Below are 27,074 nucleotides of genomic sequence, written 5' to 3'. Positions count from 1 at the left end.
CCCCTCTGGTTAGGCAAAGATTTCATCCGTTTGAAGCTTTGCCCTGAGGAGGGGACACATTGTCTGGCTGATTACCTATTCCCAGTCTCTTCAAAGATCCCAAACTGGATAAAGGACTCACTCACAGATTCATAGGAGTTCTTGTTCTAAGCAAGGGGTGTTATGAATTTGAAACCATAGGAAAAGGGCTGCTCACCTTTCAGAGCCCACAGCAGAGTTGGGGTGATATCTGGTAAGTTTATCAGCATGCATGTAGGTTCTTTATTGTTTTTAATAGGTTCTCTCTGTGATGCTTTTACCTTAAAAATAAAATCTGCTTGCTTAGAAAGAACTGTGTGGTAACTTAAAATTGTGGCAATTATACTGCATATCATCTGAAGGGAGAAGTGAAGCTGGCCTGCTTAGGGTACTCTTTAATGAGAAAAAGAGCAGGGTAGCAGGGAACTGGTCAGCCTGGAAATACCCTGGTCAGAAGGAAAAGAGATTGGGTATCCACCCCAGACAGGTGATGGCTGAGGAGCCTGGACTGGCTATCCTGGCTAGACCATAGGGGGGGAATACAGGTACAGTTGCCCTGAACTGACAAATATTTCTATTTTATATGCTTTGGGCAATGAAATAGTTAACTGGCATTTTAAAAGATCATTGCTGGGATCTGAACTAGCATTCACTGAAATAAATGGGACAGTTCACAACCCAGAGCTATTGTTTCAGGCTCTTTGCAAACTCAGATAAACATGGTTGCATCACTTATGCTCACGCCACATTGTCAAGGTTTTCTTCACAATCATAACAGCTGCTAGATTGTTACTTTGGGTTTTGAAATTAAAGCTGAGGCTCTGATGAACAAGTGAGAGGCTTTTCCACCCCACCGCCAGCTAGCTCCTGAACCTCAGTGGGAATATTCTGTAAAATGCTAAATTAAGTATCTTTCACAATAAGCAACATGAAAAAAAAATACAATTCCAAGTGTTTATTATGTATTAAAAATACTGTAAATAAGCCATACAGTTCACTTCACAGTAACCTAAACAACTGTTAAAAACTTGAAAAGGAAAGTCAACAAGAACAGTGCAGTTCAAAAAGTAACAACAAAATTATCTCAATGCAGTGCATCCACCTCACTTATGAAGACTTAGTTGACTTATTAGCAACTTCTCACTATGTACAGTGGTAACAGCATTACAGATGACTGGGTATTTTATTCTTAAATATCGGAGGGGACTCCCTCTTTACCTCTGCTGTTCCCAGAAATTACCACTTGTGGGAGGTGCTAATACTATGAATTATTTTCTAATGCAGCCAAAGAGTTGACTAAAAAAGGGCATGCATTACACTCTCTGTAATGTGGGCTAGCAGATATCCCCATGTACAGAGCGGTCTGCACCTAGGCATAAATACCTTTGAAAAACAACCTCTGAAAAGTAAACCTCAGAAAGAAAAGAAATCAGAAATCCTTTTCTAGGGTACAAACCCCCAGAAAGTTCCATGTTCGAGAGGTTCTTAGAATGCCTGAAATTCTTTAATATTTGACACATATTGTGGTTCTCAGCCAACCTGAGGCTTGCTTCCACTCCACTGAAGTCAATGACACACTTCCACTGACTCCAGTGGTACAGAATACAATAATACTAATTAAAGTCACTGTCACCTCAAGGGCAATCTTGAAAGGCATTTTTTTTTTTTAGAAACAATTCTGTTGGTATCATTCTGAATCTTCTCTTCCTCCTCCTGTGGTATTATTAGCAGGCTTAGACCTGGTCTACACCTAAAACATACCCTGGCATAGCTACGTCAGTCAGGGGTGTGACGCCCCTCCCCATGCAGCAACATAGGTATGCTGACAAAACCCCCCGTTTGTGTGCTAATAGAAGAGAGGTTCTGTTGGCATAGCGAAAGTCACTGGGGGAGGTGGTGTTCCTACACAGGCAGAACAACTCCTGTGTCAGTGTAGGTTGCATCTACTCTAGGGGGCTGTGCCGGCACAGGCGGTGGTGTTTTTAGTTTCTCTCCTCAGTCTTTCTCACTCAAAGCCCCAATCATCTCCCCAGCAACTAACCATGATATCACAAAAAAGGAATTAGGACTTCAAGGGAAAGATTCTGACAATGTAAATAATCTCAAAATAACATGGCAAAACGTTACTGAGCCCTCTGGCAATGAATCACATCCTTCAATTCAGATTCCTCCTCCCAGCCATGCTAATCTGTACATGGGGGTTTGGAGGTGCTGGGGAAAGGGGCATATGGGCACAAATGTATGTGTACTCTTTAGCAGTGCCCTCGAACACCCCTCAGCAGCTCTTGTCTCAGGTTTTTTGGAGATCTAGAGTCTGTAGTTGCCCTATACTTCTCCCAGCTCCATGAGTTCTCCTGTGTGCGGTTATGTATGCATGGCAGTCAGAACTTGCTTCTTTCCTTACACTGTGGAATAAGCTGAAGAAACAGATGAGTTGCCTCAGGCCTAGTCTACACGTAAAAGTTTTACCAGCATAAATATTTTGATTAAGGGTGTGTTCAGTTTTAATCAAAACAGTAATACCACTAAAAGCCCTAGTGTGGATGCAGTTACAGCAGTATAAGGTACCTTATGCCAATACAGTTACTCCCCTTCCACTATGGGAATAGCTAATCCAGTATAAAGCACCTTGATATCAATATATTTATGGGCATGTCTACACTACAGCTGCTACAGTGGCACAGCTATGCATTGTAGCTGTGCCACTGTAGCATCATAGTGTAGATGCTTTCTACAACGACAGAAGGGTTTTTTTCAGTTGATGGAGAGACGGATTAACTACAAGAGGTGGTAGCGAGGTCACCAGAAGAATTCTTCTTTTGACCTAGCTGCATCTACACAGGGAGTTAGGTCAACCTAATTATGTTGCATGGGACGCATTTTTCACAGCCCTGAGCGATGAAGGTAGGTCGATCTAATTTTAAGTACAGACCAAGCCTATGTCTACAGTAGGGAGATTGTGCTGCTGTGACTATACCAGTATACTTAAAGCAGTACAACTTTCTAGTGTAGACTAGGCCTACTTACCCTACTCACCCACCTATCCATCCAAAACTTTAAAAAATGAAACTAAACAGAAGAGCGATCCAGGAACTAAACAGAACTGTCTCTAATTATGTGTCCTCGTTTTTTTTGGAGGTGTCAAAACACTGGGTATACAAAAGCTATTCTTTTAAATTCAATACTTGCACAATTAGCACTGTTCACTTAAACTTTTTCATGTATCTTTTCTACTTTCATAAACAATCTATCCAAATCATTCCTTAGGTCATCTACCAAACTCTTCACAGACTCCACGTTGTTCTCATTAGTTTCTATTTTCACTGAGTAAGCAACTAAACTATCTACTGCAGTTCTTATCATTTTCAAGTCAGATTCGACTTGATTGACAAAAGATCTTAATTTGTCTACAGAGCCTTCTACAGAAGACAGTTTTTCAAGATAGTCTTGAGATTGTGCTTGGCCCATCTGAGGCTTTTCTTGATCCAGCAAAGCACTAACTTGTTTCTGGATGTTATGAAGTGCATCAGCAGAGTCTGGTAGGTCACTCACACTTCTTCTCAGTTCATCAACATCATTGTATAATGAGAGCTGAGATTCACTAAGACTTCGCACAGTGTCGGTTATTGAATGTACATCAACATCTGAGGTACTACGTAGAGATGCAATGGCTTCCTCTAGAGCAGCGAGCTTGCTTTCATACTCTTCATGCTTAGAAAGAAGTGATTCCATCTTTTCAGTCTGTTGAGTATCAGTAGAACTTAGAGACTGAAAATTGTCTTCTACACGTCTGAATCTGAATTCAGAGTCTTCCCTGTTCTTTTCAAGGGTTTCTAACACATTTTTGGAGAGTACATTTTCTTCCTGTTTGTTAAGGTTGGCTTTAATTTGCAGTAAATCTTCATCAAGTCTTTTAATCTCATCAGGGAGCTGCATAATGGATTCTTCAGCTTTAAGAACTTTCTCTTGAAAAGCTTTTAATGAAAGGTGTTCTGTGTCTGCAGTCTCTTTGAACTTCTCAAGTTCCTGTTTGAGGTTGACTAATGCTTTGATTTCAGTATAAACATCAGATTCCATGGACTCTATTGTACTTTTCAGAGACTCTATGGCCTTTTCTTTGGTTTTCATGGATGTTTGCATCTCATCAACAGCATCTTTCAGAGCCTTTAATTCATGTTTATACACATCTATTTCTCCCAGTGAAGCCACCCTTGCTTTCATATCGTTGATTTCATTTTGGCTTCTTTTCTGGACTTCAGTGAATATGGCAATGTTATCATTGATAGACCTGGTCAACTCTGTTAATCTTTCTTCCACAGTGTTTTCAAGCGACATGAAGTCTCGTTCTCTTGCGTCCTTTACCACATGGATGCCATCAGACAGGTCTTTCAGGATTTCATTTTGTAGTTTTTGAAGAACTTCACTGATTCGATTTATTTCACTCTCCCCTTGTTTAACACTCTTCTCAGTAACTTCTTGTTTATGCTGAGCACTTTTCATCATGGATTCAAAATCTCCAAATGTGGCTTGAAGAGAATGCACCTAAAAACAGAAATCCACATATTTGCAACTTAAATTTTCATCTTATGTTAGTTGCTGAGGATGTTGCTATCTACCTAATTTACTTATAACCCCCACTATTGTAGTATCTGAGCACCTTAGAATCTTTAATATTCCCTCCCTCAAAGCATTCTTGTGATGCTGGGAAGTACTATTATCAAATAGGAAACTGAGGCACGAAGAAACAAAAGCTTGGGCTACACTGAAAAGTTATACTGACATAGATGTGTTGGAGAGAGGTGTGAAAAAACACATCCCTGACCGACATAGTTATGGCTGACAAAACCCCCCGTATAGATGCAGGTATCTTGACAGAATACTTCCAGCCAAGTGGTTAATGTTGCTCAGTGCGGTGGTGTTCCTACATTGGGAAAACAACTCCTTCCGTTGGTATAGGCTGCATCTACGCTAGGGGGCTATGCCAGCATAGCTATGCCCAGCAGGGGATGCAGATGGAGCTCTATGCCCAGGGGCCGTGCTGAAGAACCAGTGTCTGGAGTGGGCTCTGTCCAATAGAGGGACCAGTGCTCACGGGGTGCAGCCTTCTGCTCCCCTCCTGACCCTGGCTGTCAGGGCAGACAGCCTGTGCAGGGAAAGTGGACAGACTGGTATTGAAAAAGGGTTGGAGTCAGGACGAGAGCATGTCCTATACAGGCTCTGTCAGGAAGGGGAGCAGATGGGGCTGTGTGCCCCCTGGCTGTGCTGACGGGCCAGGGGCAGCAGGGGAGCTTCTCTGAAAAATTCCCAGGTCGTGAAAAAGCCAAAATTGAAGTGAAGTTGGTAAAACCCAAATAGTTTGGGTGACCAGATGTCCCGATTTTATAGGAACAGTCCCGATTTTGGGGTCTTTTTCTTATATAGGCTCCTATTACCCCCCACCCTCGTCCCGATTTTTCACATTTGTTGTCTGGTCACCCTACAAATAGTGGCTTTTTCAAAACCCAGGAATTCTTCTGAGAATATGAAGGGCTTTGCCTGTTTGGTATTAGCTGATGGTCTCAGTCCAGCTCCCTGTCCAAATCACAAAAATTACCTCCACAGTTGGCTATGACTGGCACATTTGTTGGCAGTCTCAGCTCAGAGCCCAAGGCATCACTGGGCATGAAGACTGAACTACCTCTCCCCCCTAGAACAAGGATCTAGGCATATGAGTGGGGAAGCTTGCACGGCGATTGCCTGGCTGGTCCCATTCTGTGGATAAACAGAATTTCAGTCTTTGGGTCTATGAAGGCGGCATGTTCCACAAGCACTAACTTCACTCACTCTCACTCTCTCTCACACACACACACACTGATTTTAAAAGTTCACGCCAACTTCAGTGGGGATCCTGCACAGAAGAACTCTGACAGGTTTTGGCTGTGTGGCAGTGGTGAATAATTCATGCTACAGGAGTCCTGGAGACACTGTCTTGACTCATTCCCCGCTACACATGTGGAGCGTGCATTAATCAGTACTGCCACACAATCTATCAGGTTTATTGATGAGATAAGCTGCTTCAGAGCTGGTTTCATTTTGTAAATAACATTATTAAATGGATGCACTTAAAAGAAAATATCTTATTTTTAACTATAAAAGGCCAAGTCCTGAAGTCTTCATTCAGCTCTCGAGCCTGCAAACACGTCCCACACGAGTTAGCTAATTAATTCAGTTACTAATGAGTAAGTAAGTTATTCAGGCCTTGGCTACACTTACCCGCTAGTTCGACGGCTGGAAATCGAACTTCTGGGTTCGACTTATTGCGTCTAGTCTGGACGCGATAAGTCGAACCCGGAAGTGCTCGCCGTCGACTGCGGTACTCCAGCTCGGCGAGAGGAGTACCGCGGAGTCGACGGGGGAGCCTGCCTGCCGAGTGTGGACCAAGGTAAGTTCGAACTAATTCGAACTAAGGTACTTCGAACTTCAGCTACGTTATTCACGTAGCTGAAGTTGCGTACCTTAGTTCGAATTAGGGGGGTAGTGTAGACCAAGCCTAAGATACATGTTTGCAGGTTTGGGTGCTCTGGTTGAACCTCCCTTGGTTTCAGCGGGAGTCTGAGCTAAGTAAGGACCGCAGGATTTGGCCAAAAGTCTTTGAATTTTGTTTCCAATGCAAACATTAAATGATCTACTGTTGATAGGTCCAAGTAATCCCCAAACTTTACAGGTGACCTGCAAAGGAAACATGGTTTTACTATCCTTTTTTTCTTCAGTATGTATAGAGAAGGGGTAAAAGGTTTCTCCCCGTCCTCCAATTTTTTTCAAAGCCTACTAAATTTATTCCTTAGGGCTTGTCTTCACTACCGCGCTGCACCAATGTAGCACGTCTGGTGAAGACGTGCTACGTCGATGGGAGAGTGCTCTCCCATAGACGTAATTACTACACCTCAACGAGAGGCGGAAGCTATGTCGGCGGGAGAGTGTCTCCCACTGACATAGCACGATGTACACAACACTTTAAGTCGATGTAACTTACATCACTCGGGAGTGGTTTTTTCACACCTCTGAGCGACATAAGTTACATCAACTTAAGCAGTAGTGTAGAAAAGCCCTAAGAAACACCAAGAATAATATATCTATTTTTTGTTTTGCTGGAGCACCAAGGGGCCTTTTCTTCGCCTTCTGTTGAAGGGATAAAGAGTATTTGAATCTTTAACAAAGACCGTCTTTCTCCCAAACATTTGTCAGGTGTCTGAGGTAAACGGGTGTTAACAAAAAGCAAAATTTTAAACAGCCTGTTCAAAAATCTAATTCCCTCTCAACTGCTCAAGTTTCAATCTAATTTGATTATGTTATAATCTCACTGCTTCTCCAGTTCAGGAAAAACAGAGTGGATAAGACCTGATATTTCTAATAGAAAAATAAGCAGGAAAAAACCTACCTTGCCCATGCCCTTAACTCCTTACCCCTCTCATCTCAAAAAAAAGTCCCAGGTCTCCTTTATATATCATAAAGAACCAAAAGGGGTGGGTGGGTGGGTGGGTGTGTGTGTTAGAATCCTTTCCTTTGCAGGCCACTTTTAAGACTTCAAGGAAGGATTACATTTTAAGCAGTTTGTACCCTGAAGATCGTATATGAGACTAGAAAGAAATTAAGTGGGAAAATGTGGATAATGATGTTAACCATTGCCACATAGCAATTTGGGTATTAAATTGATAATGTGGTTCTATGAGTAGCTACCGCCCAGTTGTCTTTCAGTCTGATTTTACCATATACAGAGTTTTTCACTACAGAATTTTTTTCTGTATCTCTTTAAAGTTGTCATGTCACACATCAGATGTTTATAAGTCTTACATAGTGCAGGGAAACTATTGCTCACCCAACTCTTCTTGGAGATACAGCTGTAAAATTAAACTAATGTGCTAAATTCATCCTATTAACTAACCTGTCTCCAAATGTTACGGTTATCGGACCAGAGAATCTGGCTCTCTAATGTCACAATGTGCCATGTCAGACCTAAAATGCCAGATATGGCCAGTGGAGGATTCTCTGTAACTGGAAGTCTTTAAAACATGATTTGAGGACTTTGGTAACTCAGTCAGAGGTTATGGGTCTATTACAAGAGTGGCTGGGTGAGGTTCTGTGACCTGCAATGTGCAGGTCAGACTAAATGATCACGATGGTCCCTTCTGGCCTTAAAGTCTGTGAGTCTATATATGAGACAGATCCCCACCCTCTTTCCTGACATAAGGAGAAGGGTGTGTGTCAGGGCATGGTAGAATGGAGCTCTACTATGCCTGATTCTCCTCTTGTAATGACCCTGATGGACCATATGCCAAGTGATGTAGATTGAAGCTGTTCCCCTGCACCTTTAACATACTACAGGGCCACATGGTTGAGGATCAGAGTTGTGATGTAACAAAGAATCAAGCCGCCCACAGTAGTCAAGCTAGACCAATTCCTAATTTAATTCATCTTAATACGTACTCAGCCCATTTACTCTAAACAACGGCTAGCTGGCCCCTACATGAACCCTTTGCAAGAAAGGTATAAAACCCTAACTTCAAAATAACAGTTCACATTCATTATAAAACAAGGGTTTGGAATGACTTCCATTCAAGAAGAGGCTAAAAAGATTAGGGTTGTTCAGGTTAGAAGAGAGATGAGTGGGGGTGGGGGCATCATAAATGTCTATAACATCATGAATGCTGTGGAAAAAATGAATCAAGAGGTGTGTGTCTAGCTGTGCCCCCGAAGGCATGGATTCCAATCAGTCTTTGAAAGGCTTAATATCATATATAAGACTGAAAAATATTCTTCTACTGACAACCAGTTTTCTCCTTGAACCAGTCATGTTAACATGTCAAATAATCTTAGCTCCTCTGTAAATTGTGCTATACTACAAAGACTAACTACAAATTTCCACGTCATTTCCCTTCCCTTCCCTTCCTACAGCTGTGAATAGCAGATGAGCTTATATAACTCTTACTTCTGACAATTGCTCTGTATGGCAAAAGACCAAAGAGGGTGGGGGGGCAGAGTTTCCTCAAGGCAGCCTGAACTGGCAGTGCTGTATAGCACAGGATCCTATAGTGATATAAGGCCATGAATTGATCTCCTCCCTCTGCCTTTCATCCTTACGTTAGAAATGCATGCCTCATATTAGCCATCCCTGACATACATGTTGGTGGAGTTTTATTTCCCTTTGGAACTAGAACACAGATATAAGAGCAGCCATACTGGGTCAGACCATGGTCCATCTTGCCCAGCATCCTGTCTCCAACAGTGGCCTGTACCAGAGCTTCAAAGGGAGCATACAGAACAGGGCAATTTTGAAGTGATCCACCCGTCTTCCACTCCTGACTTCTGGTAGTCAGAGGTTTAGGGTCACCCTGAGCATGGTTGCGTCCCTGACCATCTTGGCTAATAGCCATTGATGGACTTATCCTCTATGAATGTACCCAAGTTCTTTTTTTAACCCAGTTATACTTTTCATCATCAGAGCATCCCAAGGCAATTAGTTCCACAGGTTAGCTGTGTGAAAAAAGTACTTCCTCTTGTATTAAACCTGCTGCTATTAACTTCATCGGGTGACCCCTGGTTTTTGTATTGTGGGAAAGGGTAAATAACACTTCTTTATTCACTTTTTCCATGGCATTCGTTATTTTTTAGATCTTTATCATATCCCCCCTTAGTCAGCTCGTTTCTAAACTGAACAGCCCTAATCTTCTCTCCTTGTATGGAAGCTGTTCCAAACCCTTGATCATCTTTGTTGCCCTTATTTGAACCTTTTCTAGTTCCACTATACCCTTTTTGAGATCGGGCAACCAAAACTGGACACAGTATTCAAGGTGTAGGCACACCTTGGATAACTAATTACTTAAAACATCATTTGTGCGCCTTTCTCTCAGAGCCTGGTATTAACTTGTGATTTTGGCCACAGCAATCTAGAGGTTAAGGGAGCACATTTGACATATCCCTATGCCTGGTAGGCCTCAGGACAAATGAAGGCTGGGATTTTCAAAGGGACCTACGGGAACTAGACACCCAAATCCCATAGATTTTGAAAATCCCAATCTAAGTATTCAAACTAGTAGAGTGATGCTGATGCTTCAATAACCTCAGTCTTCCCTTTGATAAGTAAGGGAAGCATAAAAGAGACACTGCCTGGTGTTACAGGACCTGAACTTGAATTGCCCTCTTTCAGAAAAAGCACTCCTTAAAAATGTCTTGTTGCTACAGAAAAAAATATTAGCCCTGAGAAATGATGGCTGTAACAGGCTTCTCAAGAGGGAAATGATAGTATGATTATGTCTAGAAACTTAGGCGTGGTCTACTCTACAAAGTTACGCCTTGTCTACACTGCCACTTTACAGCGCTGAAACTTTCTTACTCAGGGGTGTGAAAAAACATACCCCTGAGCGCTGCAAGTTTCAGCACTGTAAAGTGCCAGTGTAAACAATGCTCCCAGCGCTAGTAGCTACTCCCCTTGTGGAGGTGGGTTTTTTATAGCGCTGGAAGTCTGCCGCAACTACACAGCAGCACTTTAATGTGGCTAGTGAAGACATGCCCTGCGGTCAGCTTTACTACATTTCTCAGGCTGTGAAAAATTTCACACCTTATGCAGCGTAGTTAAGCCAACCTAAGGCCCAATGTAGACATCACTAGGTTGACAGAAGAACCCTTTTCATCCCTGAAGTGTTTATGCTACAGTGACACCACTGCAGCATTTCTAGTGTAGACATAAAGAACTCTACTTTCAGTGAGTGCTTGATGAGAGAGGGATGGTAGGTGTGGAAGAAAAACTAAAACTTGAATGTTGCACTTTCTTGGCTCTTTCTCTTTTGTGCTCACACAGAACACACAGCAGCCAGCTCCTGTCTGTTGAGTAAGCAGAGGACAGAAATTGATCTGAATTGTGTGCCAACGAGTTTCACAGATCAGGACTCCTCTTAGTTTAAATCCCTTGTCAGCTATTAGAGGACAAATAGGCTTGTGGTGATGGCATGAACTGGGACTCAAGAGATCTGGCTTCTGTTCTTGGCTCTGCCATAGGCTGTCTGTGAGACCTTGGCCAAATCACTTAATCTGGCTGAGCCACAGCATCCAATCTGTGAAATGGAGAAAACAATACTTTCCTTCTTCACAAGGATGCTGAAATCTGATTCACTAGAGTCTGTGAGTTGCTCAGGTACTGAAGTGATGAGTGCCATAGAAAATACAATATATAATTATATAACTACCTAAATTCTTATACTGTGGCCATGTATTATATTCCTATGTCATACATGCCCAGTTTTTTATCCCAATATCTCCCTTCCCCCATATAGCTTTAAACAAATATTAGGCAAATTAAAATGTTGTGCCTGTCAAGCTCGTCAGTACCATGTGAACTTGAAATCCAGCCAACATGAAAAACTGAGTTCTACAATCACATATTCATTGTAGGCGTTTTTCTTTCCCAGGTTGCTGTGTAAAAGACCCACACAAACAAACAAGAAACTGACCAACTAAACCCCCTATCCTGCACACTGACCTATGTGGGCAGACGCTTCACCTACATGGAAACCCCTCATCCCTATGGATCAGCTTACAGTTTGAGGCCTTAATGATCACACAGGGGAAACAGTGAAACGGAATGACAGGGTGCTCTCAGATGAACAAATGCAAACTGAAAAAACCAGACCTATTTTTTCTCTGATCCATTTCAGTTATAATAATCTCAGGTGTTACTGTATGTAAAACACTTTCTAACAGAAGTGTGATTTTTATTTTAAGTTGACAGTATTTCTAATGTTTGTTTAAAAAGTGAAATATTTTAAGCCATCCTGAAAGGTGTGGGAAGTGCATTGCACTGCCATGCCTGAAAACCTAGCCTAGAAGCTGATTCCGTTTGAGCGAAAATAGTATCCTACAGTTTCAAGGAAAAGAGTACTTCTCTGATCAAGTGGGCCACACCCTTTGCTGACTACTTCATTACACTTCTGTGGACATCAGTTGCAACAGAAGTCGCTGGTCTCATCCTTTTGGCTGGAGATAATGTAGGAATTTGGCAGACACTGTAAGCAGTAAGGGGGCAGCCAATCAGCAGTATTGGTGCTACCTCTACTGCTTTTAAAAACAAGTGGGATTTTTGCTTTTCATAGTACGCTGCAGATTCAACTGCCACTCTCTGCATAGTCAAAAACAGTGAAAGCAAAACATGCTCTGCTGCTATTTATGGTGTAGTAATATCCAAGATTACTTCGGTGTAACTCAGGGGTGTGAATAAGCCACCCCGCAAGCAACATACATTACTCTAACCTGAGCGCCAGTGTGGACAGTGCTAGGTTGGTAGGAGAGCTGCTCTGCCCTCAACACAGCTACTGCCTCTCCCCAGAGTTGATTTATTAGGGCTAGTCTACGCTGGCAATGCTAACGCGCTGCCGCGGCAGCACTTTAATGTGGCTTGCGTGGTCACTGCGCAGCACTGAGCTCTCCCACCGCTCTAAAAAAAAAAAAAAAAAAACACCTCCACAAGGGGCACGGCTCCCAGCGCTGGTGCACTGGTGCTTTACAGCACTGAAACTTGCTGCGCTGGGGGGGGGGGGTGTTTTTTCACACCCCGGAGCAAGAAAGTTGCAGCACTGTAAATTGCCAGTGTAGACAAGCCCTTAGCCAGGAGAGCTCTCCCCATCAGCATAGAGCGTCTTCACCAGATGTGCTACAGCCCTGCAGCTGTAGCGCTTCTAGTGTAGACTAGCCCATTGCCTGCTTATGCCTAGCGCCAGCACCGCCTTGTCTCCAGGCTTGGCCTGTCTTAGCGCAATACTGCCACGCGCTCTCTCTGCCTTCACGGCAATGGAGTCTTCAAAGTTTGGGGAGTCCTGGAAAACTTGGTGAGCGCAGAGCGCCGCTGCCCTGCCAGAGCGCGCTGCCAGCTGGGGAGGTGTGGACAGAGAGAAACCAGGCACCTCCTTGTCCTTACCTTCTGCACGACTCCCTCCAGGGCGTGAGCCAGCTCCTCTCGCTGCCGCGCCGCGCCCTCGTGGCGCAGGCTGAGCTGGCTGACCTCCCCCAGGAGGTGCTGCACGCCCCAGCCCGAGAACACGGCGGCTCCGACCAGCGCGAGGGACAAGAGAGCGTGAAAAGCCTTGCCCAGGCTGCAGGGGGACGGGCGGCCTCCAGCCGCTGCTTTGCTCCCCTTGGCGGGAGCCTGCTGCTGCTGCTGCTTCTTTGCCACGTCATCCGCGCCGCCGGAGTGGGACTGGGCTCCCTTTTCCGAGCCCGCCGAGCCGCTGCCCTTGCTGCTCCGCTGTCTGGCGGCGGACATGCCGGCTGGGAGCGCGGGCGGCGCAGCTGCTGCCCAGCGAAAGAGGCCGGCGGCGCTTTACGCTGTCTAATCAGCGCGGGAAGGGCTCAGCGCTGCGGGAAGGAGCCGCTCTCGCTCCCCATTCAGTTCGGGCAGAGGCTCTGGGGTAGGAGGGTGGGGTGACTCCAGCCACAGGAGCGATGTCTTCCCCGCCCTGCTGCACACCCAGCGCCGCCTCCCCAGCCCAGGGAGAAGGGGGAGCTGCCACGCACACCGAGAGAAGCCAGCCAACCAACCCAGCTCCATTCCCCCGCGGGACCTTACAGGGGAGCCATGCACTGCTGCAGCGGGGAGAGGAGAGAGTAGCATCCTCTGCTCCTTGCCTCGGTGGCATTTTCCGTTTGAAGTCTACTAGCCAGACTAGAGGCAGGGGAGCCATGCCTACAGTTAAGGCCCTGTCTACGCTGGCAAGTTTCTGTATAGAGTAGCTTTCTGCGCTGTAACTCCCGAGGTGTGCACACTGCCAAGCCACTTGTACCACTCTTTAAAAAACCACCCTGATGAGAGGCCTACAGCTTTCTGCTCCAGGGATACAGCGCCACGGTGCCAGTAATAGACACCCTGGCGATTACAGTGCTGTGATTGGCCTCTGGGAGGTGTCCCACAATGCCTGTTCTCACATCTCTGGTCATCGGTTTGAACTCTACTGCCCTGCCCTCAGGTGATCAACCGTCAGCCCCACCCCATACATTCCTTTGGAATTTTGAAAGGCCCCTTCCTGTTTGCTTGGTGATGCATGCAGTGGTCTCAGCGCATCTTTCTAGGTGGCCCTGCCTGCTCCACACACCAGGTGATCCCTCGCTTGGAGCAATGCCGAGCTACTGGACCTCATCGGCATTTGGGGAGAGGAGGATGTCCAGTCCCAGCTGCGCTCCAGCTGTTGGAATTATGATACCTATGGACAGATTTCACGATGCATGACAGAAAGGGACCATGACTGGGACACACTGCAGTGTAGGGTAAAAGTTAAGGAGCTGCAGAATGCCTACCACAAGGCGCGGGAGGCAAACTGCCGCTCCCATGCTGCGCCCACGAGCTGCTGGCTCTACAAAGAGCTGGACACGATACTCAGTGGTGACCCCACCTCCACTGCGAAGGCCACTGTGGCTACTTCTGTGGCTCGCGTGCAAGTCAAGTGGACTGAACCAGGAGGAGGAAATCTAAGAGGGGGAGGAGGAGGCAGAGGATGATTGGGAGGTCCAAGATGCATGCAGACAGGAGTTCTTTTCTACCCTGGAGGAGCCTAGCCAGTCACAGCTGTCAGATGCTGGGGAAGCGCAAATAGGAGAGGAGGCCCCTGGTAAGTGGATTTGATTTTGGGAATCGCTGAACCGAGTTGTTGAGGGCAGGAGGGTTGCAGAAAGCAGGCTTATCTCCCACCACATGCCTAGTCTGAGCGGCGAAACAGGCAATTGATTGACTCCCTCGCTTCACAGGAATCTCCCTCAAGAGATCTCCAGGAAACTCTCATGGAGATACTAGGTAATCCGCTGCTTCAGGTTCTTCGGTGGAGCTGCTTTGTTTCTTGCCCCATTAACGATAACTTTCCCACGCCACTCTGCCGTCACGGGTGGCGGACCATTGCTGCACACAGGCGAGCCACATAGGGGCCAGGGCGGAAGCCGCAATCTTGGAGCAGACCCTCCCTTGATTTCCTGCTCACCCTCAGCAGTGAGATATCTTCCATAATGATCACATCCTGTGGAAAATATGGGGACAGGAATGATTATCAGCCTCGCCCTAAGGTGCTGGCTCTCCCCAAGAGCCACGTGCCCAGTGTACAGCAGGTTCTGGGAAGAGTGATTTCCCCGGCCCCCGTGGCTGCTCACCATTTTGGGGGTCTTGTGGCTCATGTGTGCTTGCCTGGGGTCAGCCAGTTAGTGACAGGTGTGTGACTACTGGCTGTGTTTTAAATCACTGAATCCAGTGTTCTGTGTGTTGCAAACAATACTGCTTCTGTAAAATGTTGCTTTTAAACTTCACAGAGATGACCTTGGGAGCCTAGCCTCCCTCTTTATTATCGGCAGCTGAGTGCGCAGAATTAGAAAGCAGCCAAGAACTTAGGAGGACTTTCTGCATGATGTTATGATGCACTCCGCCGCCGAGAAACAGGAATTGAAGGAGTGGCAGGACAGCAAGAAGAGGGACCAAAAGGAGAATGCGGCACACCAGAATGAAGCCATGGAGCAGCTCTTAGACGTTACGGAGTGCCAAGCAGACACACTCCAGGCAATACTAGCTCTGCAAACTGAGCAGCTCCGCACCCCCCCTCCCCTACAGCCGCTGTTGCAAAACTCTTTCCCATGCATCCCCCAGACACTGCCAACACACTCTTATCAACCTCCTGGCTCCAGTATACACATGCGGCATTCCACTCCTCCCCCCTCACAGTCCAGCACTGCAGACTCCCATTACCCACTGCACTCAACACCCGTCCCCCTGCAGTTTGGCCCTGCTGAAGTACAGTACCCACTGCATTGTACTTCAAAGGAGAAGGTTGGATATGATCCCGGGACATACACAAATCTTTAGCCATCCCGGGACCCCACCTCTTCCTGGAACCTTCCCTTCCCCCATCCCCCTCATTGCTGATGGGTTGTTTTTTTTTTTTGTTTGATTCTCTCCTCCGGTTGTTGCTTTTTAATAAAAGAATTGTGTTGATTTGAAAGCAATCTTTATTCTATTAATTGACAGGAAACAGAGTCCTGCAAAGCAACAAACAATTATATTAAACCTTCATATTGCATTGTCTGCACCATTCACAATCACCTCCTAGCATTACAAGCACTGCACTCCCAAGCATAGCAATAAATACTAGTGGCTTTCAGCTTCAAATCGCTGCCTCAAGGCATCCTTGATCCTTATGGCCCCGCGCTGCACCCCTCTAATAGCCCTGGTCTCTGGCTGTTCAAATTCAACCTCCAGGCGCTGAGCCTTTGCAGTACAGCCCTGACAGAAGCTTTCACCCTTCCCTTCACAAATATTATGGAGAGTACAGCACACGGCTATAAGCACAGGAATATTGTCATCGGCCAGGTCCATCTTCCCCCAGAGACAGCGCCAGCGGGCCTTTAAACAGCCAAAAGCACACTCAACAGTCATTCTGCACTTGCTCAGCTTGTTGTTGAACCGCTCCTTGCTGCTGTCAAGTTGCCCCATGTATGGCTTCATAAGCCACGGCATTAAGGGGTAGGCAGGGTCTCCCATGATCACAATGGGCATTTCGACTTCCCCAATGATGATCTTCTGGTCCGGGAAGAAAGTCCCTGGTTGCAGCTTCCTGAACAGGCCAGTGTTCCAAAAGATGCATGCATCATGCACCTTTCTGCACTAGCCTGCATTAATGTCTGTGAAATGCCCACGGTGATCCACAAGCGCCTGGAGAACCATTGAGAAATACCCCTTGTGATTAATGTACTCGGTGGCTAGGTGGTCTGGTGCCAGAATTGGAATATGCGTGCCATCTATTGCCTCTCTGCAATTAGGGAAGCCCATTTGTGCAAAGCCATCCACAATGTCATGCATGTTGCCCAGAGTCACGGTCTTTCGGAGCAGGATGCGATTAATGGCTCTGCACACTTCCGTCAACACGAGTCCAACAGTCTACTTTCCCACTCCAAACTGTTAGCGACCGATTGGTAGCAGTCTGGAGTAGCCAGCTTCCACAGTGTAATCGCCACATGCTTCTCCAATGGCAGAGTAGCTCTCATTTTCATGTCCTTGCGCTGCAGAGCTGGAGCAAACTCATCACACAGTCCCATGAATGTGGCTTTCCTCATCCAAAAGTTCTGCAGCCACTGCTTGTCATCCCAGATGTGCATCACGATGTGATCCCACCACTCAGTGCTTGTTTCCCGAGCCCAGAAGCGGTGTTCCACTGTGGTCAGCACTTCTGTGAATGCCACAAGCAATCTTGTGTCATAGCTAGTACGCGTGGTGAGATCAATGTTGCACACCTCTTGCCTTTGTAGTTTAAGGAATAACTCCACTGCCACTCATGATGTGTTGATCAGAGCAAGCAGCATACTGGGCAACAGTTCAGAATCCATTCCCGCAGCCCGAAGAGGTAGGGTACGCAGTACACAAACAGTTGAAAATGGCAACAAATGTGGACGGAAGCACAGGGATTGCTGGGATGCGAAGCAATGCATCACTGGGCACTGGGACATAAAGATTCATCTTTAGTGAAAGATTATGTCGTGATGAAACTTCCAGGAATATGTCCAACCACAGGCGCCAACCTTCATTGGCGATGGTGGGTGCTCGTGGCCCCCAGCCCTGCCCCGACTCCACCCCCTCCCTGCCCCTATTGGACCCCTCCCCAAATCCCCGCCTCCTCCCCCAAGCGTGCCGCATTCCCACTCCCCCCCCTTCCAAGTGTTGGGAGGGAGGGGGGAAAGCAGGACTCGGCCACGTGCTCAGGGGAGGAGGCGGAGGCGAAGCGGAGGTGGAGGTGAGCTGGGGCGGGGTGGGGAGCTGCCGGTGGGTGCTAAGCACCCACCTATTTTCCCCTGTGGGTGCTCCAGCCCTGGAGCACCCACAGAGTCAGCGCCTGTGTGTCCAACCAAAACTGGCAACCCAACAAGCCTTGCCAGCCCCAAAAGTCAGACCTGCCCCAAAGTCAAGAAAATGAAAATAATGATAAATTACATTGTTTTTTCATGTGGCTTTTGATTTTTTGAACACTTTCTGCCCAGCCCCAAAGCATTTGGGACAGCTGCGGTGTTGCCAACTCTCCTAACAATAAGATGATTGTGGCCCCCCACTGCAAGCGCTCTCGGTTGGCTGCCAGATGATGCAGAGCTGCCAGCTGTTCCCAAACCACAAAAAATCTAATGAATGAATGCTGGTGCCTACACTCCCCAGCCCCCAGTGCAGCCCCCAGCCCACATACATTCTGCCCTTTGCTTCTCTTGCAGTTCTAAGGGTTCTTCCCCCAGACTCCAGGTCTGGGACAGCAGATCCAGCACGTCCCTTTCTCCCCTTTCCCAGGTTGGAGAGATGGGGAGCAGCTCCAGGGGTTCTTCACCTCCTCTCCCCCATCCCATGCCTGGTGTTGCAAGATGGAGAGGGGAGGGAGAGGAGCACAGAGCAGACAGATCATTTTTTCTCACAAGAGAGGAAGAGGGACCAGACCACTCTGAGCTGCTGGGGACTATCTGCTCCTTCCTCTCCCCCCTCCCTCCCCTACCCCAAAATGCCTCTGGGCTCCTGAGGGGAGAGATAGCAACTTACCCCCTGCAGCAGCCCTGATTGGCTGCCTTCCCCATTTCCTCACCTCCTGGGCAAGAGCAGCCAATCAGAGAGAGCTTTTCCTTGGACAAGGCTGGCAAGGCAATACTGCAGTTTTCAGTTTCTTATAACTTTGCCAATCTTTAACCATTTGGGCTGAAACTTTCTGTGCTGGGTGGCTGCTTCAGGCTGAATTTTTTTAAAATGGCATTTCCAAGAATGAAGTTGGGAGAAATAATATGTGATCATGTATCATAATGAATACACAAAAGGGGGAATAATTAAGGTTGCACTGGCAACCTTAATTCTGGTACTTCCTAACTATTGAGTGTTTGACTTTGCAACCTTATCGTTCTTGTAAAGTAGGGATTTTTTATGAAATATATACAGATAGAGACCTTTACTCTGCAGAGCTGTCCCAAATTGGATGGAAGATGTCCTCATTTGGGATTCATTTAAAAGTTGTTTAAAACATTTCTCTCTCTAATGCTGGATGATTTGGTGTGTGTAAGACATTTAAAAGGTAACCAATCTATTTCTGAATCCTCAAATGGTCCTAGAGGGAGTTGGCATTTTTCAGAGGAGACATGGCGGGGGGGGGGGATGATTTTTCCCTTTTTTTCTCCATTAATTCCACCTTCCCCTTCCCCCCTTTGTTGGACTGAATAGAGAACAAGTTGGAAAATATCAAAAATTGGGAAATATTTCAAAACTCTTTTGAATTTTTGCTGTATTTTCACCCTTTTTTGACCAGCTCTAGTTCTAGCTCAGGGCAACGCTTGTAGATAAACCTTCTGATGTACAGTATATCTCTCTGTTTTGCCATTTAGCTATGGTGACTTATGACATTTGGAGCCCAATCAAACCCCTTTTCTGAGGGATTTCAAGCGGAGTTAGCGCACCTATATACCATACCCTCATCTGTACAGTGTATGTAATTAAGGCCACAGTGTTTTATTGTTTCTGCTTCTGTGGTTCTGGGCCTCAATTTTTAGGAGTAAAACTTAGTTTTGATTCAGTGTTTAAAAGGTCATCTTTGATTGTTAGAAACTGGTATTTTCTGAAGCCCACTGTTTAACAGCACAGGGAACAACTGGACAAAGTTATTCATATGTTGTTGGCCAACATGCATCACTCTTGGCTTGGAGGGCACATTTCTAGCAGTGAGCTATCAACTCAGTCTTGCTCAATCAACCCACGTTAGCCCTTTGCCTCTCTGCTGGTACTGCACAGGGATGCCAACTCTAACGTAATAACAAAAATACGTACAGAGCATTCCACATTTTTCAGAAAGTGCTGCATGAACATTATAATTACTTCACCATCCCTTTGATGTAGGGGAATAAGTATTCTTTTCCTCATCTATAAAATGTGGCTACTGAGATGGAGAAGTTAAGTGGCTTGTCCAACCCCACAGGGAAGTCAACTGGCAGAATCTGATTGGAAGTAATGACTTCTTAGGCGAGTGACTGCTGCTCTGAGCACTGTCAACAGGCTGCAGAGGGATCTGGATCCACCACTATTCAGTTGTGACAGAAGGCCCAAGGATAATGGTGAGAGAAATGGGGGAATCTGGAGGGTTTTACAGAAACTTCTATGAACAGTTTGGTCCCTCTGTTTAGCATGTGTGGAGCCAAGTTTCTGTCTGAAATATAATTTCTGACCACCTCCTTTACCAGTTCTCATAGAGGTAGCCAATATCCGTGATATAAGGTGAACTCTACCAAGCATGTTAAAGACTTCCTCTAACTTCAATACAAAATGATGAATAATTTGGCCTGATTCATCATTGCCCTGTATGTTGTGCAATCATTTACCCCTGTGCAGAGTGGATGTAAAATGCTTCCATTCTTATTTAGTAGCTTTTTACATCCATTTTGCATCCTGCTCTGGAGTAAATAACTAAACAATGTAGAAGGTCACAATGAATCAGGCATTAACAGCAAACTGGCAGCCAGTGTTTTCAAAGTTGTTGGAAAATAGAAAAAAGTAATGAAAAATGTTACTCTCCCTCTCTGTGATTAACCATGCCATTCAATATGTACAGTATTTTTCTATCTGTGTAAACACACCCGTTAAATTGCGTACACAGAAAAATTAATCCAATCTATGGCTTGTATTAATCTGATTCTAAAGCAGCATTGATCCATGGCTGTATAGGGACAATATTTGCCCTTACTGAAATTCTGCATGGGATGAAAAAAAATCACCTGACTTTGTGTAAAGCATCCAGAAAACCAATGAAAAAAGCACTTTAAAGCCCAAATCCTGCAAATATTTAAGCATATGTGTAATGTTACTCATATGAGTGAAGATACACGTTGTTTAAGTATTTGCAGGATCCTTCACAATAGGACGCTTTCTACAGCTACACTTTAAACAGTTCAAATCTATTGTATTTCTAAAGCAAACTTGATTTGTTCCTTTATATTTTACTGATATGTAGCTTTTCTTGCTTTGTGCTTTAACTACATTTTATTATGGAGGGGCACACCATGAACAGAGGTTCATTACATGGGTATGCATGCAAAAAAATTAATCCTGAGGAGACAATGGTTATGTATTATCCTTTACCTGTTCACTGTGAATGTCTTAAAAGAACTACATTGGATTGTACTATCTTGGCTGAATCTTACCTTTTCCTTTGCCTGTTTATTGATTCTCCTCTGCTTTCCTATAAGGATGTGATGTTTGTGCTAATCTTTCTTGGTTTGTATAACGCTGGCAGACCAGGTCAGATCCGGGCCAGAGGCCAATTCACTAGTGTATTAGAATAGATCAAAATGAGTGTAAATGTAAGAAGAACAGGAGTACTTGTGGCACCTTAGAGACTAACAAATTTATTAGAGCATAAGCTTTCGTGGACTACAGCCCACTTCTTCGGATGCATAGAATGGAACATATATTGAGGAGATATATATACACACATACGGAGAACACTTTAACCTGTCTGGTCATTCAGTGACAGACCTGCGGGTGGCTATATTACAACAGAAAAACTTCAAAAACAGACTCCAACGAGAGACTGCTGAGCTGGAATTGATATGCAAACTAGACACAATCAACAAAGGATTGAATAAGGACTGGGAATGGCTGAGCCATTACAAACATTGAATCTATCTCCCCTTGTAAGTATTCTCACACTTCTTATCAACCTGTCTGTACTGGGCTAGCTTGATTATCACTTCAAAAGTTTTTTTTCTCTTACTTAATTGGCCTCTCAGAGTTGGTAAGACAACTCCCACCTGTTCAGGCTCTCTGTATGTGTGTATATATATCTCCTCAATATATGTTCCATTCTGTATGCATCCGAAGAAGTGGGCTGTAGTCCACGGAAGCTTATGCTCTAATAAATTTGTTAGTCTCTAAGGTGCCACAAGTACTCCTGTTCTTTTTGCGGATACAGACTAACACGGCTGCTACTCTGAAACCTGTAAATGTAAGAGTGTATTCAGGTGTTTAAACTTCATGAAAACTAGTGGAATGTTACTTGTATTGTTTTCACTTATCTGTTCCTATTATAATGTAATAGCAAACATTTACATTGTATATACCCTACTAACTAAATAACCTATCAAAGAAATCTTGTGAAATGCTAATGAAGGATTTAAGGACTTTAACAGAAAATGCTAATTTCAAACCCAGTGGCCATCAAAAGACTAAGTGCATTCCTCACTCACTGTCATCAAAGGAAAAGTCCATGTGGGTAGAGATACTGTCAGCTTGTCTTCTGTCAGAAGAAGATACACAAATTAATTCAAAGAACAATCCTTCATCTCTGAACTGTATGGGCTCTTACAGGGAAGAAACAATCACCTCCCAGCAGGGCCGGTGAGGCAGGGCGTAGGGGAGTGGGTCTCGGGGAGGGTCTGGGGGGGATGCTGGGCTGTGAGGGGGCAGGGAAGATCTGTGTGTATTGGGGCACTAGGGAGTGGGGATTCTGTGTGGGGTGCTGGGCACTTGTGGTGGGGTTTTGGGCAGGGGGGCACTGAGCAGGGTGCTGTGCATTTGTGGAAGGGGGTCTGGGGATGCGCTGGGCATAGCAGGTCCGGGGGGGCTCTGGCCATAGGGAGTTGGGGGGTGTTCCTGTTGGGCGGGGGGTGGGCTGTGTGGCACAGCATGCCCCCCCCCACCCCGAGGGGAAGGGGCATACTTGCAACATAGGGCCGGGCAGGCTAGTGTGCATCTGGCAACTTCTGGTTTGTAAATAGTGCCCTAGCACTGGGTTGGGCGGAGCAGGGAGGCCCCTGCCATGCCATGCCCCATTGCCCCTGGCTGGCCCCTCGGTCTGGGGGCCAATCCCCACTCGCCATGCTCAATTGCCCCCATAGGGGCCCACAAATATTGTTTGGCACCGGGCCCACAAAAGGTTAATCCAGCCCTGTTTTAGTTTATTATAGAATTGGCTGCCAGTATTGTCTTTGGTGTAAGATCTGGAGTACCAATTGATCTGGGGTAAGTGACTGGTCTCTTGGCACTAGGAGCAAGTGGTGTGGTGTGATTTTTGGTTTAAAGAACCTTTTATCACAAAGTTCAGTTTGCCTGGGTGGCAGCATAGACTGGATAGTCTGAGGGGACTGCATATGACTCCATGGTAAGACTGGTATAGTTATCCAGGAGTTCCCATTTGTTACTGGCTTGGTGAAATCTAATTATAGAACATACCACTACTTTGGGGAGTCTGCCCTGTTTTCTGACCGTTTGCTGAGGGAGACCCTCACAGTTGTGAGCCACTCCAGACAGCATGACAGCTTCTCTTAGAAGTTTTGATTAATATATTAATTCTGCAGAAATTTTATATCCTACCTTAAGTGTTAGGAAAATATATAATCACATTTTCTCAAATTAATAGGAATAGAATTTTACTTGTCATGGGTCAGTCCTCTGCACCCAGAACATCATTGCAATAGAAGATCCAGGAATCTGGACTATCTTATAAATAAAATAGATGAGCAAGTGGAATGTTGACTTCCAATCTTTGTCTTAATTAGCTTTCTTATGCTGTAGGCTGGCGGAATATTTGGGGAGGCCCTAGAAAAGGCAACAAGTGAGTTTGTTGCAGCATCCTAAGGCCTAATTAGTTATGAGACCTTCTCCTTCAAAGACTTTTACAACAACCTCAGACATATTAGCATCATGGGAGACAATGCATAAGCTTAAATAATCATGGGAATTTTCACTGTTAAGCATCTGGGGATGTGAATGTGTTTCATGTAACAAGAGGATAACTGAAATTCTACTGTATTTCCTTCTCCAGTTGGGACATGACAAGGAAAATGTTTTTGCAGGGGTGGGAGAATTGTCTTACTCCAAGGAATGCTTCTGAAGGGTGCAGCAAACTGTTATGTTTTGCAGCATAGACACACAGAAGTTAGATAAAAACATTAATATTCTTACAGGAAGGTTGCAGCGTAACACTTTCTTGGAATTCAGAACACACAAAATACAGAGTAGGAGAGAAAACAGGCTGCTACCTAAGGCAGCGAGGCACAGCTCACCTCACCTTACTGTAGGCTGACAAGGTAGGTAAGGTAATATCTTTTATTGGACAAACTTCTGTTGGTGAGAGAGACAAGCTTTCAAGCCACACAGAGCTCTTCTTCAGGTCAGGGAAAGGTACTCTGAGTGTTACCATCTGTCTGCAAACCGACTCTGCTAAGCCCGGATCGCATACTGCCTTATAGAGCCCCCTAACCAGCAAGCAGGACCAGGTTTAAAGTGACAGCTTGTAATTTTTAGTTTTCAATAGACCCCCACAAACCAAAGACAGTCCAACAAAGGTTTGTCTTGTGGCTGTGGTATGCTGACTTCCTTGATGTCATTTTCTGTGGTCTCTCATTATTGAGGCTCTTCCTATGGTCTGATGCAGACTATTTCTTTTGAAGCTGGGAGGCCATCATTCTGACAGCTTCACCTTGCCTCGTGACATGCTGAGCCAAATTCCACTCTCATTTTGTACTCCTCTAAATGATGACAGAGAAACATGGTGGAAGTTGTGACTAGGAGGGGAGGGTGCATTGGCACAAAGATGCTGCAACTTCACTTGTTTGCTGTGGGGAAAAGCAACTAAGAGGCTATGCATGCACAGTAAGGGTGCTCAGGAAGTTCACTGATGCATTTTTCCCCTCAGAGGCGCGCACATGCAAAGATCCTATGGAACCCTTGTGGGAGTTAAAGCTGCACACCATGGCAGGAAGAGGCACCAGATGAAAGGAAAAGGCAGAAATACTGTCTGCCTCCCACCAGTCTGAATTCCTCATAGGATGCAAGAAAACTAGGTGATGCAGGAAGTGTATATTTTATACATCCCTAGACCAGCTTTTTTGAATTTGTCCCACTGTTGAACTTATTATCAAAAACAGGCCCGAAGGTCCCAAGAAACTCAGTGTCTTAACATCCATCTGTTTGAGTTAAGGACAATCTGTCTGACTCTGTCTGACCCAATGATTATTTAAGTATTTATCCACAGCAGACAGTCATTGGATCAGAGAGAGAGTGACTCGGTAGTCCAGTGGTTAGGGCATCCACATGGGAGACCAGGGTCTAGTCCCCCTGCTCCAATCACTCGTTCATTATTTATCCACAGTGGCACAGCTTTAACAGGAGAGATTGAGGGAGCCCCCCCACCAGAATAGGTCACAGTGGAGCCTAAAACTGGGATTTAGGTGCCTAGGTCAGAGGATTAGGTGCCTAAGTACCTTTGTTGATCCCACCCTTATGTCTGACTTTCAACGGTCCCTGTTCTCCTTTGCAGCTGAACCAATTTAGCATGAATAAAGACTATTCAGCTGTCAAACTCTGAAATCTAAACCAAAATTCAATATATGTAATCAGGGCTGGCTCCAGGGTTTTTGCCGCACCAAGCAGAGCAAAAAAAAAAAAAAAAAAGCCGCGATCGCGATCTGCGGCGGCTCTACCAACGCCGCTTCAGTTTTCAGCAGCAAGTTGGCAGCTGGTCCTTCGCTCCCAGAGGAAGTGAGGGACACGCCACCTAATTGCTGCCGAAGAGCCGGACGTGCCGCTCCTCTCCGTTGGCCACCCCAAGCACCTGCTTGCTGGGCTGGTGCCTGGAGCTGGCCCTGTACGTAATATTTGAGTTATTTCCAGTCCAAATTCCTCTGTCTTTTCTGCAACAGAGTCCATGCTCCAGATTTAAACTATACGGTTGTGACGTTGCACTCTATATGATTTTATGAACGTATGATGACTGTGAATATAATGTAACTAAAATATGCTTCATGCAAAAGGTCTCTTGTAAAGTATCATTACAAAGCTTATAATCTACTGAGTGTGATCATCCTATTTGTATAAATGTATCATCTTGTATCTGAAACTAGAAATATGAAATATAACTCTGAGGGCCTATTGTAATTATGCAAAGTGCAGGCCATTAATGGTGGTTTGGAATCTTGATGTCTCCCATCAACCAGGACAATTGACTGTGGATGACTCTGTTTGCAGGCAGGCCTTCCTGTGAGTCAGGCTGGAAGGAATGAAGGCTTGGGGTCTTACAGTGACATGTTATCATGTCAACTGAACTGGAATCCATCTTTAACCTGGTGTTTTTCCATTGAGAAGGAGGGGTGGGAACCCAAAGGGACAAAGGATTCCCACCTTATGCAAAAGATATATAAGTAGGTGGAACAGAACAAAGAGGGGAGCCATCATGAGAAATCCCCTAGCTCCCACTTGAGCTGGAACAAGGGCTGTACCAGGGGAAAGGATTGTGCCCAGACTAGAAAGGCATCCAGTCTGTGAAAGAAACTTATTGAAACATCTCTGAGGGTGAGATTTTGTCTGTATTCAGTTTTATTACTGTATTAGACATAGACTTGTGTGTTTTGTTTTATTTTGCTTGGTAATTCACTTTGTTCTGTCTGTTATTACTTGGAACCACTTAAATCCTACCTTCTGTATTTAATAAAATCACTTTTTACTTATTAATTAACCCAGAGTATGTATTAATACCTGGGGGGGGGGGGCAAACAGCTGTGCATATCTCTCCATCAGTGTTATAGAGGGCGAACAATTTATGAGTTTACCCTGCATAAGCTTTATACAGGTTAAAACAGATTTATTTGGGGTTTGGACCCATTGGGAGTTGGGCATCTGAGTGTTAAAGACGGGAACACTTCTTAAATTGCTTTCAGTTAAGTCTGCAGCTTTGGGGCACGTGGTTCAGACCCTGGGTCTGTGTTGGAGCAGACTGGCGTGTCTGGCTCAACAAGACAGAGTGCTGGAGTTCCAAGCTGGCAGGGAAAGCAGGGGCAGAAGTAGTCTTGGCACATCAGTTGGCAGTTACCAAGGGGGTTTCTGTGATCCAACCCGTCACAACGGTCTTTAGGGAAAGCACTATCTTTCGTTATATACTGTCTAGCCTAGTGGGGGCCCTTGTCACTGACTGGTGCCAGTTGCGCTATCACAGTACAAATAATAATAAATTTCAGCTGAGCCTGTCAAGTCTCTATAGGAATTGGATGTTTTAATTTTCTTGTAA

At 45.4% G+C, this 27,074-nt stretch overlaps 1 protein-coding gene across 1 annotated transcript; it reads right to left on the bottom strand.

Annotated features, from left to right (window-relative positions):
- Positions 1–958: 958 nt before the first annotated feature.
- CKAP4 (cytoskeleton associated protein 4) lies at positions 959–13,513 on the bottom strand. Its single transcript, XM_005300785.5, has 2 exons — positions 12,962–13,513; positions 959–4,560 (listed from the first exon to the last, which is right to left on the bottom strand). The coding sequence occupies exons 1-2, from the start codon at positions 13,304–13,306 to the stop codon at positions 3,226–3,228; spliced, it is 1,680 nt and encodes a 559-aa protein (XP_005300842.1). The 5' UTR covers positions 13,307–13,513; the 3' UTR covers positions 959–3,225.
- Between the last annotated feature and the right edge of the window lie 13,561 nt (positions 13,514–27,074).

The sequence above is a fragment of the Chrysemys picta genome, chromosome 1, assembly GCF_011386835.1.
Source record: "Chrysemys picta bellii isolate R12L10 chromosome 1, ASM1138683v2, whole genome shotgun sequence".
Lineage (NCBI taxonomy): Eukaryota > Metazoa > Chordata > Testudines > Emydidae > Chrysemys > Chrysemys picta.
This window is presented reverse-complemented; position numbering and strand designations above follow the sequence as displayed.